Genomic DNA, 12,619 nt, shown 5'->3' with positions numbered 1-12,619 from the left:
TCTGCAGCTGAGTATTACGCTCTGGGAAACTATTCCAGGTACTGGGAGAAGTTATTTAAAAAATGAACACAGTTGCTATGAATTGAAATGCAATGTGCCAAGGATGGTGGAAGCAGACTTGTATGAGTTTTCTCGAGAGAATTAGTTAAATACTTATAAAGAGGGGAAAAAAAATAACAGGACAACAAAGAAAAAGGTTGGGAGTGGGGGGAAATCAAAGATCAATTGGGTGATTCTTTTTCGAAGAATCGAATAGTCATTCTGTTATCCTACATATAATCTTTTTAAAATTTGAATGACAGCAAACAGAACTGATGACCAAAAATATAGCAGCACCTTTAGTTAAAAATGGTAAGCTCTCCAATAAAATGCAAGTGACTGGAATATAATTACAAGAGGATTTGAGTAGAGAGTAGAAAGTCTTGCACTAATTATTTAAAACTTTGATTAGACTGCACTTAGAACACTGAATTATTTAGAGGGAATGCCTAGGCTTGATCCTGGGTTGGCAGAACTATCCTATGTAGAAAGATTGGGTAAACAGAGCCTGTATTAATCGATAGTTTTGAAGAATAAGAGGCAATATCTTTGTAATGAACTAAATACTGAAGGACTAAACAAGGTAAATACAGGTAAAATGTTATCCTTGATCAGAAAGTCTAGGATCAATGGTTTAAAAAACAAAGAGAAAGTCACTTTGGACCACGATGAGGAGAAATCTTTTGATTCAGAGGGTTGTGAACTTTTGGAATTCTCCAACCCCTAGGGGCTGTGGAGGCTCAGTCAGAGTATATAAAAGTAGAGATTGACAGACTTCAAAATACCGATGAGGTAAAAAGGAGTAAGCATTGACATGGCTGATTATATTGAAGGACAGAGCAGGCTCAATGGATTGAATCGCTTCATGCTTAAAATTAACCCAGCCGCTTTCAGAAATGCAGTCTCCAGGCACATTTGACACAACGATTGCCCAATCATTCCCATTATACCGGAGAACAGAGATAGCAAGTCCAACAGGGATTTTTAAACACCTCTTCACATACACTACCTTTCTTTGGGTAATAGTGAGGAGGCGATGGAAAGATTCCAAGGCCAACAGATCCTGGCTTGGGACTTCAATCCAGAGTTTTTGACGCAGATCTAGGGACACTATCATTCTTAAAGATCTCTTCATGCAAATAATGAATCATCAAGAGAAACTGTATCAGTAAGTAGAAAACCAATTCCTGGTCAGATATATTGTCGGAGTAAATGAGTTGTTGCAACACATTTGTGAAAGTTGATACTTTGCTTCAGGGAACAAATATCTGACATACATTAACATGTAGCTGGATAAACCACTGACTGTACAACTGAGTTTTAATGCAAATAAGATATTACAACATTCACTGACTTACCAAGAGGCTGAAAGGAAAACTTTACTTGCCGATACCAGATAAAACTGAGCTTTTTAAGTTCTGCTGGTTCATGTAGGGGATAGAGTTGAATTAGAATTCCACTGGTTTGCAAACGGCGAACTAGATGAAAATACAGGTAACTCTTAAATATATAATTATTTCTTTTGCATGCTTTCACCCAAAAAGCATGAGGCATAAAACGTTTGCACATAAATATAACTGATAGAAGAGAGAGATTCAAGGACTACTGCAGTCAAAAATAACAAATCTGCATTACTGCAACCAAAAGAAATGACTTGCAAATATCCCTGCTCCAGGCATTTCTAAACACAAGATGAGGAATAAAATATTGAAGTTCAAGACTTGCTAGGAATTAGATATCATACAGCACTTGGATCAAAATAAATCACTAATTTTGCATCGAGTCAACTTATAGTCTAACAAAGAGCAAAACCACCTTATACAAAACACCAAATCTAAATTATGTGATGCAACACCTCACTGAGAGTACCATCCTTCAGGTAGAAGAATTATTAACTACCGCTATCCAGTTCAAACAAAAAAAATGGACCTAAGAAACAGAACTGTTTATTGCATTGATGAAACTGTATAAGTTGCAAATACTTTGGGTCATACAGTCAGAGATGCACAGCATGGAAACAGACCCTTTGATCCAATTCATCGATGCCAACCAGATATCCTAAATTAATTTAGTCCCCTTTGCCATCTTTTGGCACATATCCTTCTGAACCCGTCCCATTTATATACCCATCCAGATCCCTTTTAAAATGTTCTAATTGTACCAGCCTCCACTTCTTGGCAGCTCACTACACACACACACCACCCTCTGCATGAAAAAAGTTGTTTCTTATGTCCCTTTTAAATCTTTCCCCTCTCACCTTAAGCCTACAACCTCTAGTTTTGGACTCCCCCATCCTGGGGAAAAGACCTTGTCTATTTATCCTATCCATTACCCTAATGATTTTATAAACCTCTACAAAGGTCACTCCTCAGCCTCTGATGCACCAGGGAAAATCACCCCAGTCTATTCAGCCTCTTCCTATAGCTCAAACCCTCCAAACCAGGCAACATCTTTATTAATCTTTGCTGAACCCTTTCAAATTTCACAACATCATTCTTGAAGCAGGGAGACTAGAATTCCAGCATCATCCGCTTTTGTTCTTCCAAAAACATAAACCAGCAGCTCTGATCAGAATGAAGGAATAGTTATAATCGTCACAAATCGCACACAACAATCTCACCAGTGTTATTTAGGATGTAGTCATAATTCTACACATTTCCGTGTAAACTGCCCACAGAATCACAGGACAGTTATAGTTACAGAATAGTTGCAGTTACAGAAAGATGCCATTCAGCCCATTATATTCACACTGCCTATCGAAGCATTTTAACTGAGTGCCAATTTCCTGCCTTTCCCCTCACAACTCTGCACATTATTTGAATAGAAACAAATCATTCAATGCCTTCTGAATGCTGCAATTAAACCTGCCTCCACCACACTTCCAGGTAGTGCATTCCACATCCTAACAACACGTGTGAAAAATATTCCCCCCCCCCTCCCCAATCCCACCTTACATTCACTTATTTTACAAAGCCTGTTAAAACCGTAAAAATCCTCTGCTTTTGTTTAATCTATTTAGGACTGAGAATATTTTTCCCTATCTACTCTGCCAGATGCCAGGATTTTGAAAACTTCTCTTTTCTCTTCTCCAAGGTCCAAGCTTCTACAATCATTCTTCGCAAATGAAGTTTTGTTACTCTTTCCCCACTCCCCATTTTCATGATACTCAAGAATCAACTGAAACTGAAATTCAGAAATATGAGCAACTTACAGATTGATTTTCCAGGGTAGAGTTTGGCTTGTGGGTGACCAGGGACCATGGTCTCATTTACTGCCCTCAGATTTTCCAATTCACGTTTGATGATGTACTGCTTTTCTGCCATTGTCAGAAAATCACTGTCATCATCTGAAAACAATAACATACATTTATAAATCGCTTCTAACAGTGTTTTATAGGAGTAGTAGCAGACAAAATGTGATGCTGAGCCAGAAAGAAATATCTGGTCAAGAGATCAAAAGCTTGGCAAAACAGACAAGTTTTAAAGCATGTCTTAAAAGGGAGTGAAGAGAATCAAATCATGGACTTAAAATACTAGTAAGAGAAGGCATGGCCTGCTAAATTTCAGAATGTATAAGAGACCAGAATGAGCATGTTGGTCTTTATCAAAGAAGTGTTGCAGTAATTGCACAGAGCATGGTGAGGTTTGGTCTCCATAAGTAAGGAAGGATTTGCATGACTTAGATGCATTCCAATTAGGTTGTCCTATGGGAAGAAATTGAGTAGGCTAGGCTTGCACACTCTAGTCTTTAGAAGAATGAGGGGTGAACTCATTGAAATATGATTTGGAGAGAGCTTAACCAAGTAGATGTCCCTCTGTTGGCAAGCACTAAGATTATTGTCTCAATAATCTACAAGACAATTACGTATGAGATGAAGCAAAATTTCTTTGCTCAGAAGGTTATGAATCTTTGGATCTCTCTACTGCAGAGGGTTATTCATGTTCTGTCATTGAACACTCAAAAATGACAAGTCTAAATTTTCCAACAATAACAGACTCAAGGGATAAAGAGGGAAAATCAAATTCAGATTACCAACAATCTTATTGAATAGTGGAGAAGATTCCAAGGCAACATGTCCTACTCCTTATGTATTCCATTCTTACGTGTCCCTTCTCATTTTAAGGAGAGAGAGACAATGAAGGGTTACAGGTTGGAGGAGGTCAGAGAGATTTGAAGGGGTAGAGATCATGGATGGATTTCAAAATAAGGATAAGAATGCTGATGTTTCAAATCAAAAGTATCGTCAAACTAGGAGCCAACATATGTCAGTGAGTACAAAAGTTGGAGGGTAAATAAGGTTTGGGGTGACAGCAAAGTTTTAGACGTGTTCAAGTTTACAAATGATTGTAAGATGGAGGTTGGCCTGGCAAGTATTAAAATAGTTGAATCATAGCAAAGATTGTTGATAATGAACGTGCAGAAACAGGTCTATGGTGAGTTAACAAATCGGAGTCAGAGCACAAAGATCTTGGCAATTAGAACATTCGCATTTTCTAAAGAATCAATGCAAAGAGAAATGTGATAATTAGGCTGTCCTAACCAAGTGAATAATTGAAAATTATAAAATTAAATTTACTCAATTACAATGAGAAAACAGATTAATATATCTATAGTCAGTGCATGAATGAGCCAGAATTTCCAGAGTTGCAATCCTGCATAGTTCTCAATTCTTTCACTTGATTTTTTTTAAAAAAAGAAAGAAGGAGGCTCCACATTTCTCAAGGAGAGTCCGCTTAGGTTTCCATTAGGAGTAGCAGACCTGTACTTCCATTCTGACAGTTGGTTCTCAGTGCCTGGGGGATGAGGGAGGTGCGGATGCGTGTCCAGCCCATCTCCAGCAGAAGGGAATGGATGTTGAGGTCCAGCAGCAGAGGTGTCAGATTCTAGTGTGGATGTCAGATTCGGTGGTGACATCCTTGCTTGGGATTGGAAAAGAAGTGGCGAGGTGGCACGATTGACTCTGATAAGAAGGAAATCATATCTGGTGTGGGGATTGGGAGGGGATCAAGTGCAAATTAGGACTGGGCTGTTGACTCCAGTTCAAATGATTCCAGGTTGGGGTGTTTCCAGATCCCATGGCTGGGTGGGTGCCTGACTGGGAGTGGATGCAGAGACCAACATTGTGGGGTGGGTAAGTGTTCTGGGAGTTGTAGATGTAATTGGCTGTGTTTAAATTAAGTGTGGGATCCAAATAATAATCTGATTCCTGAATAACTATTTAATTATCTCATTTTTCCCCAAGTAAACTATTCTACTTAATTTCATCAGAACCATCCAAACTCTCCAATTTTTACCTAACTTTATTATTCCAGTCTAAGTCGACCCCCTAACTCATCTAAAAACTTAGTCTCAGAAACCCAACCTTTACACAGATATATGGTACCCTACACTGTGATCATATATAAATTAACACTTCTTTTAAGCCAAAACTAAAACCTCAAACGGATGTTTACCTTTGGATATTGGGTGAATCTTATACTTGCAAAATTTGATTGTCCAGACCACTCAGCAGCTGTAAGTGTGCCATATTAAATCAAAGACAGCCACTTTCAAAGTTCACTCTCCTCTCCATTATCCTTTCAGTTTACCTTTTGCAATGCCAATCTTCGATTTCCTTTAATGCTAATGTTTAATAGATTAATACCACATCAAATCCTAAATTGCCTTCCCTCAATACAACTATTATTACATTTGTAGCTTAGATCTACAATTAAGAGCGGAATTAAAATATTGCTATGTCATCAAGTCACTGCAACAGCATAGCTACTGGAATTCGGTAAATGACTGGGACTAGTAGCATGAGCTGGATAATAAATTTTTTTCCTGAAGAAAATGTTGTTGAGATCCTTGCAGGGGGTGAAATGCACCGCAATTTTTTTTAAAAATAAAAGCCAGATGCAGTCGTTCACGAGAAGCTTACTTGTAAAATGTTTGTAATCCTCTCTATTGTTGTAAGTAAAGACTCTCATTGATCCATCCTGAAATTCCTTAACGAAGCCCAAGCTTTCAGCTCCAAGCAGTAACCTTCTCCAAGATGCTCCAATAACATATACTTTGGAGTTTTCCTCCAAAGGTCTGATACTCAAATGGGCACCTTTAAAAAGAAACGAACCTCTCAATGTGAAGGACTTACTTTAATCAGCTGTCTCCAAAATTATCACATTATTGACTACTATAATAGGTGCAACATACTAATTATATTTAGTTGATGTAACTGTAAAACAACATATACAAGGCCAGCACTGTATATAATGAATGCAATACAATCTTTTATGAAGGCAGGAGCATAACATTATGAAACATAATTAACTGATACACTTCCAGATCTTCTACACAATTACTCAGATTTTTTGCGCAAAAACAGGAAGACTTGCTACTCAGCAATAAGGCCGTATTGAGATTTGAGTAAGTGGAGTACAGCTCTCAGGAGTGTAGTTTGAAGTCCCAAAAACAGTGGGGAAGATTGATCTCAAGATCTAAGAATGTTGATTAATGTCCCAGGATCAAGAAAAAAAGGTATTGAAGTTTAGAGGGTTGTGAGAGCATGAATAGAAAATCCCAGGATCTCAGTGGGATGGCTAAGAAGAATCTGCAGAGATTTATACAGCTTCTATACTGAAGTTCAGAATTTTAAAAAAAAACACAACACCAGGTTATATTCCAACAGTACAGTTCAGAGCACTGTTGCAGTAATTAGGAGGGATGCCAGGAGCAACACTTGTTCAGTATTGGGCAAGGCTGAGAATTTTAAAAGGCTAAAAAGAGGAAGGTTTAACAGAAGAACAGAACTAGAACAGCCATTTCAGGTCTCAGCCACTTCTCTCAACCTGTCCACAGTCGTTTTTGCTTATCTGCAGACAAACAAGGCCCCTGCATTATTTACCCAAATAGTTGCTATCTTTCTGTTCCTCCCATAAAACATTGTGTGCGTGGGTTCCCTCCCACCTACTTTCCCTTTGTTTTGTATAAAAGTACTGCAGACAGTGAAAATCTGAAATAGAAACATTCAGGACTGTTGGCAGCATCAATGCAAACAGCAACAGAGTTAATCGGCTTGATATTAAACTCATGTGAATGAATGGTTTGAGTAACTTATAATCTCACCCAACGTTTCAAATTAACTCTGATGCAAGGTCCCCAAACTGAAATGTTAACTCTGCTCTTCACAGAAGTTGCTTGGTCTGCCGAGTACGCCCAGCATTTTCAGATTCTATTGCATTTACTTAGCACCCTTAACATAGTAAAACACCTCAAGCCATTGTATAACAGCAATTAACAAAGAAAATTTGACACATTTTTAAAATGTCGAATGTCACTGGCATCTTTATTTTAAAGTGAAGTGGCTTTTGCATTTTAGACAAAATGTTTTTGATTTTTTTGTTGGAACAAATACCAAGCATATTCCAGACCAAAATCCCCTTCAGTTTCTTGTCAAAACATACATATGCTCAGCAGTAACTGTAAAGAAATTCAGACCAGATACCAAATATACATGTGTAACATACTTACCACTCAAGTGCTTTCCATCTTTGATTTTTTGAATGAGCCATTCCGTTGTCTTCTCTGGAGTATCTTTGGCAAGCTCTAAGATCACCAGTGGTGTAAAAGTAAATTCAACATCTTCAGAAACTGAGCCCTTTCTTTTCATCCTTGCAGCACTTTCTAAAACAAGTGAACAATGACAGTAGAACATTACAAAAGCACTGCTGCATGTGGTCTGTGCCAACAAACTTACATTAAGAAAAGACTCATGTCTACAGCCACAACACTACCTGTGGAAAAACAATGAACTTAAAAGATTTGTTATGCATGAGAAAAAATCTCCCCCGAAAACAGACAAATGTGATTTCTTGTGTCCATCCAAGAGGGCAGCCAAAGGCATTGGCTTCACATCTCTTCCAAAAGATGTCACAGTAGCTCTGACCCTAAAATACTCCCTTAGTACTGCACCAGGAATATCAGTTTAGAGCTTGTGTTCAAACCCTTTGGGTATGGTTTGAACTGACAACATCTTCACTCAAACAAGAGTGCCATCAATTGAGCCATGAATGACATTAACTAAATTAAGGCTTAAACTCTGCTACATAATCTGGACTTGCCCTTTGGTGTCTCAGATTCGACTTTGTTTGCCATAGGCATAAACTCAGGTCCCCAATCAGCAATGCACTCCTGCTGTACAATATCTAGTGTGCCCAGAGATATAACATTAGGAAGTCAGATTTTACATCACAGTAAATGGCCTTTCAGCCCATCATGCCTGTGCTGGTCATCAAGGATCTGTGTAGTCTAATCCCATGTTTCAGCACATGGCCCATAGCATTGTACATTATGGCATTAAGTGCAATTTAAATACTTCAAATGTCTACAGTCTTCTCTAAACCTCCTTCTCCTTACCACACTTCTGTGTCCCCTGGTTATTAACCTAAAGGAAAAGATTTATCTCTATGTCCTTTAAATCTGTACAATCAGGTCACCTTCCTCCACCTAAACACCACCTCATTCCCTCCAACCAACACCCCACCCCCCCCCAAATACCCCTGAGCTTTCTCTGCTCTAAGGAAAACAACCCCAGCTTAGCTATTCACTCTTCACAGCTAAATCATTCCATTAGACCAGAAGAGGCAGGAGAATTTGGCCATTTGGCCCATCAAATCCACTCCACCAGTCGATCTTAGCTGATGGGTTTCTCAACAGCATTCTTCTACCTTCTCCCTGTAAGAAGGGCTTATGCCCGAAACATCGAATCTCCTGTTCCTTGGATGCTGCCTGACCTGCTGCGCTTTTCCAGCAACACATTTTCAGCTCTGATCTCCAGCATCTGCAGACCTCACTTTCTCCTTCTCCCTGTAATCCTTGATCCCCTTACTAGTTAAGAACCAACCAAAACAACATCACAGGGAATTTCCTTTGCACCAGAGGTTGCAAATTATATCCTTTTTATAATGGTGACTAGAACTTACCATAGCAAACTAGCTGTGACATAACTAACGTTACATATAGCTCCATCACAAGTCTTCATGCTCTTTCAATTAGTACTTTGACGAATAAAGCAACTCATATGCTTTCTTAAACATTTCATCTACCTGCCCTGTTGCCATCAAGTATCTACAGACAGGCAAAGCATGGTCCCGCTGATCTTCATTTCTGATCTCACATACAAGTCATTCCGCTATAACACAGGTTTCGTTAATGTGAACTCACTGTAACGCGATTGACGAACTGGGGACACTGTTTCTAAAGCACAAACTTCTAAAATGTGTGTGGTGGCTGTAGCGCAATTACATGGCCAACATTCTACATACTGTTTATAAAAGCACGATTTTTCTATAATGCAGGGTTGCACAAGAACGCACCTACCATGTTATAGAAGAACTACCTGTACAGTTTCCTATTTAGACTTAGAATCCTTAGTGTGGAAGCAGGCTATTTGGCCAATCGAGTCCACATTGACCATTTGAAAAACATCCCAACCAGTTACCCTTTCACTGCATTTCCAGTAGCTAATCCACCTAGCCTACATAATTCGACACAATGGCCAATCCACCTAACCTGCACACCTTTGGACTGTGGAGGAAACCCGCACAGACACAGAAGTAATGTGCAAGCTGGAATCAAACCCAGGTCCCTGGCGCTGTGAGGCAGCAGTGCTAACCACCGAGCCATTGTGCTTCAATGTTTTGATAACTGACTTGATAACAGTGAGCATAGATTTAGTTTTAGATCAAAATTATCCTCCATGCTGTGAGACTATAACACAGAGCATACCATCTTACAGTGAACCTGATCACTGAACTAACTACTGCTATATTAAAAAGTGAAGCCTCTTCAATTGTCTGATGGTTGTAAATTGCAAAGCTGCACACCTACAGTTTTTCCCATAGACAACAGAGCTTAATGTCAACGCTCTAACTAGCAGTAGCTTGTAAAGTTGCCAAACAAATTGCCATTTTGAACAATGCATCTTCCTACTTTAGCAAGATCGCCAATTGTGCTGGAGGAATGGAAGCCATTCTGACATTTCAGGTGGAATGAAGGAACAAACATAGGCCATTCAGCCCTTCAGCTAAGGTGCCACATTAAAAAAATGTTATTGCACAAGAATAGGAACTCAAGGAATTGGGAGTTTTGTACTAGTATGGATTTAGGATTGGCTGGTACACAGAAGACAGTCAGATTAATGGGTCTTCTTTGGGTTGGAAAGGAATAACTAACAGTGCTCTAAGAATCATTCCTAGTTACTCAATTATTTATTATCTATGTTACTGACTTAGAGAAGGTCAGAGTGTAACATATCCAAATTTGCTAATGATACAAAAATAGGTGGGAGGGCACTGTGGCATGAACATAGGAATCTGCAAATTGATACAGCTAGATTGAATGAGTGGACAAAAACTTGGCAGATGAATTTAATGTAGGAAAACGTGAGATAGGAAGAATCACAAAGAATTGGAAGGCAAATTCTACTTGTTTGGAAACAGGAATTTGGACATTCTTGTATATAAAGCACAAAAGTTTAGCAAGCATGTGCAGTAAGTAACATTCCCTCTAATTTTCTTGCCACCTGAACAAGATTCCAAGGTCTGCACAAGTATCATAGAATCATGAAATTCTTACAGTGTGGAAACAGGCCATTTGTTCCAACAAATCCACACTGACACACTGATGAGTAACCCACCCTGAACCATTCCTTTATCCTGTTACTCTACAGTTACCCCGACCAATGCATCTAACCTGCGTATTCATAAACATTATGGGAAATTTAGCATGGCCAATTCACCTAACTACTGCTATATTAAAAAGTGAAGCCTCTCCAATTGTCTGATGGTTGTAAATTGCAAAGATGCACACCTACAGTTTTTTCCATAGATGACAGAGCTTAATGTCAACGCTCTAACTAGCAATTCACCTAACCTACACATCTTTGGATTATGGGAGGAAACTAGAGCACCCAAAGGAAACCCACACAGACACAGTGGAGATCATGCTCCACACAAACAATCGCCCGAGACTGGAATCGAACTTGGGCCCCTGGCACTGTGACGCAGCAGTGCTAACCACTGAGCCACCGTACCACCCTAGTAGTAAATTCCTGAACCAGACATTGATGCCACTATCATTCTCACAGATTGCCACATGTGGAACCTTGGAGCAGCTTTGCTCGAGTGCAGCAGAGCAGAAACAATGGCAGCAAGTAATTAAGGTGCCAAATGGAACTCTAGCCTTTTTCACTAGGGGTTTAGTACTACACACAGTTCTGGTCCCCATACTTAAGGTCAGCCACTGGAGGCAGTTCAAAAGATATTCAGATTGTTGAGGACTATGATAAGCTGTCAAGAAAATGGATTCCTGTCCCACCTATTCCAGTAATGTGTAAAAACATCCCTGAACAGGTTGATTTGAAAACAATATATATTGCATACTCCATGCATTCATGTGGTGCAGTGGTAGCATCATTACCTCTGTACCAAGAGATCTAGAGTTCAAGTCCCAACTGCTCTGCAGGTTTGTAATAATATCTCTGAACAGATTAATTAGAAATCAAAGCAGACCCAGTTGGACACTGTGGTGGTAACAGTGCTGCTGTTCTCTCAGTGGAAACGATTCCCCACCCAAAGAGATTCTGACCAAAGGCGTGCTAACTGGACAGCAAATAGTTTAGCCTGAGATGATAAAACTGGTAGAAACACACCACAAGAGCTCGAGTCAGTTTTTTTTAAATTCCAGATGTACTCAAATTTCACTATGTGCCATAGGCAGGAGTAGATATGAACCAAAGTGCCCTGTCTGGCTTACTAATCTCTTAACTTTACCATCACACCACTGCCTCACTCTGCATTTGCTTTCTAAATTAAAGTATCACGGATCTGATTTATTTTTCCTTTTCACCCCTAGGTGTACTAACAGGAGCTTTATAGGATATATCTAATCCCTGCAAAAGCTAACCAAGAACTTACTACCCCATTCAAAGACAGGGCGTGACAACAACTGGGTGGAGCTCAAATGTGACATGCACAATAACTTCTTCAAAATCACTGCCTATAGATCGGGCCTGAGCTGCACAGAGATGTTCCACAATGAGGGTGTTTTAAGTGAACATTTCCACCAGTTCCATCATCTCAGGCTATCCCACCCACTGTCCACTTGGCAGGCCTTTGGTCAGTACCTCCCTGCCCAGGGGCCATTTACACCTGAAGAGGCAGAGGAACGGCAGCCCTCCCGATGCCCAATACCTGGTAGTGATGCCCAGCGACCCACGGGGCCACACCCCAGCTCCACACTCACCAATTTCTGATGATCTCAGAGCCTCAGCCCGGGCTCTCCCACACCCAGTCAGGAGGCGCCGGCCCCAGCTGTCAATCACGTCTACGTCATTCAGAAACCCGGTCATGTGCCTGTGCTCCGCCCCCGTTACCACGGAGACGCGTCCTGCTCCGGAGCTCGCGCCTGGGGCACGCGCTCCCAGTCGGTGTTGCAACAGAACAGAATCACTCCCCTTTGGAAACAGGCCATTCGGCCCAGCAAGTCCAAACCGACCCTCCGAACAGCATCCCACCCATCCCCATCTCTCCTACCCTATCCC

At 40.2% G+C, this 12,619-nt stretch overlaps 1 protein-coding gene across 1 annotated transcript in view; it reads right to left on the bottom strand.

Annotated features, from left to right (window-relative positions):
• The window catches only part of ano10a (anoctamin 10a), a 68,716-nt gene extending 56,329 nt beyond the window's left edge, over positions 1–12,387 (bottom strand). The window contains exons 1-5 of the mRNA XM_060822983.1: positions 12,322–12,387; positions 7,549–7,701; positions 5,960–6,133; positions 3,251–3,385; positions 1,398–1,517 (exon numbers count right to left, since the gene is read on the bottom strand). Coding sequence (XP_060678966.1) covers positions 1,398–1,517; positions 3,251–3,385; positions 5,960–6,133; positions 7,549–7,687 — 568 coding nt within the window. The 5' untranslated portion in view covers positions 7,688–7,701; positions 12,322–12,387. The remainder of the gene's footprint in view (positions 1–1,397; positions 1,518–3,250; positions 3,386–5,959; positions 6,134–7,548; positions 7,702–12,321) is intronic.
• Positions 12,388–12,619: the final 232 nt, after the last annotated feature.

Source organism: Hemiscyllium ocellatum, chromosome 4 (genome assembly GCF_020745735.1).
Source record: "Hemiscyllium ocellatum isolate sHemOce1 chromosome 4, sHemOce1.pat.X.cur, whole genome shotgun sequence".
Lineage (NCBI taxonomy): Eukaryota > Metazoa > Chordata > Chondrichthyes > Orectolobiformes > Hemiscylliidae > Hemiscyllium > Hemiscyllium ocellatum.
This window is presented reverse-complemented; position numbering and strand designations above follow the sequence as displayed.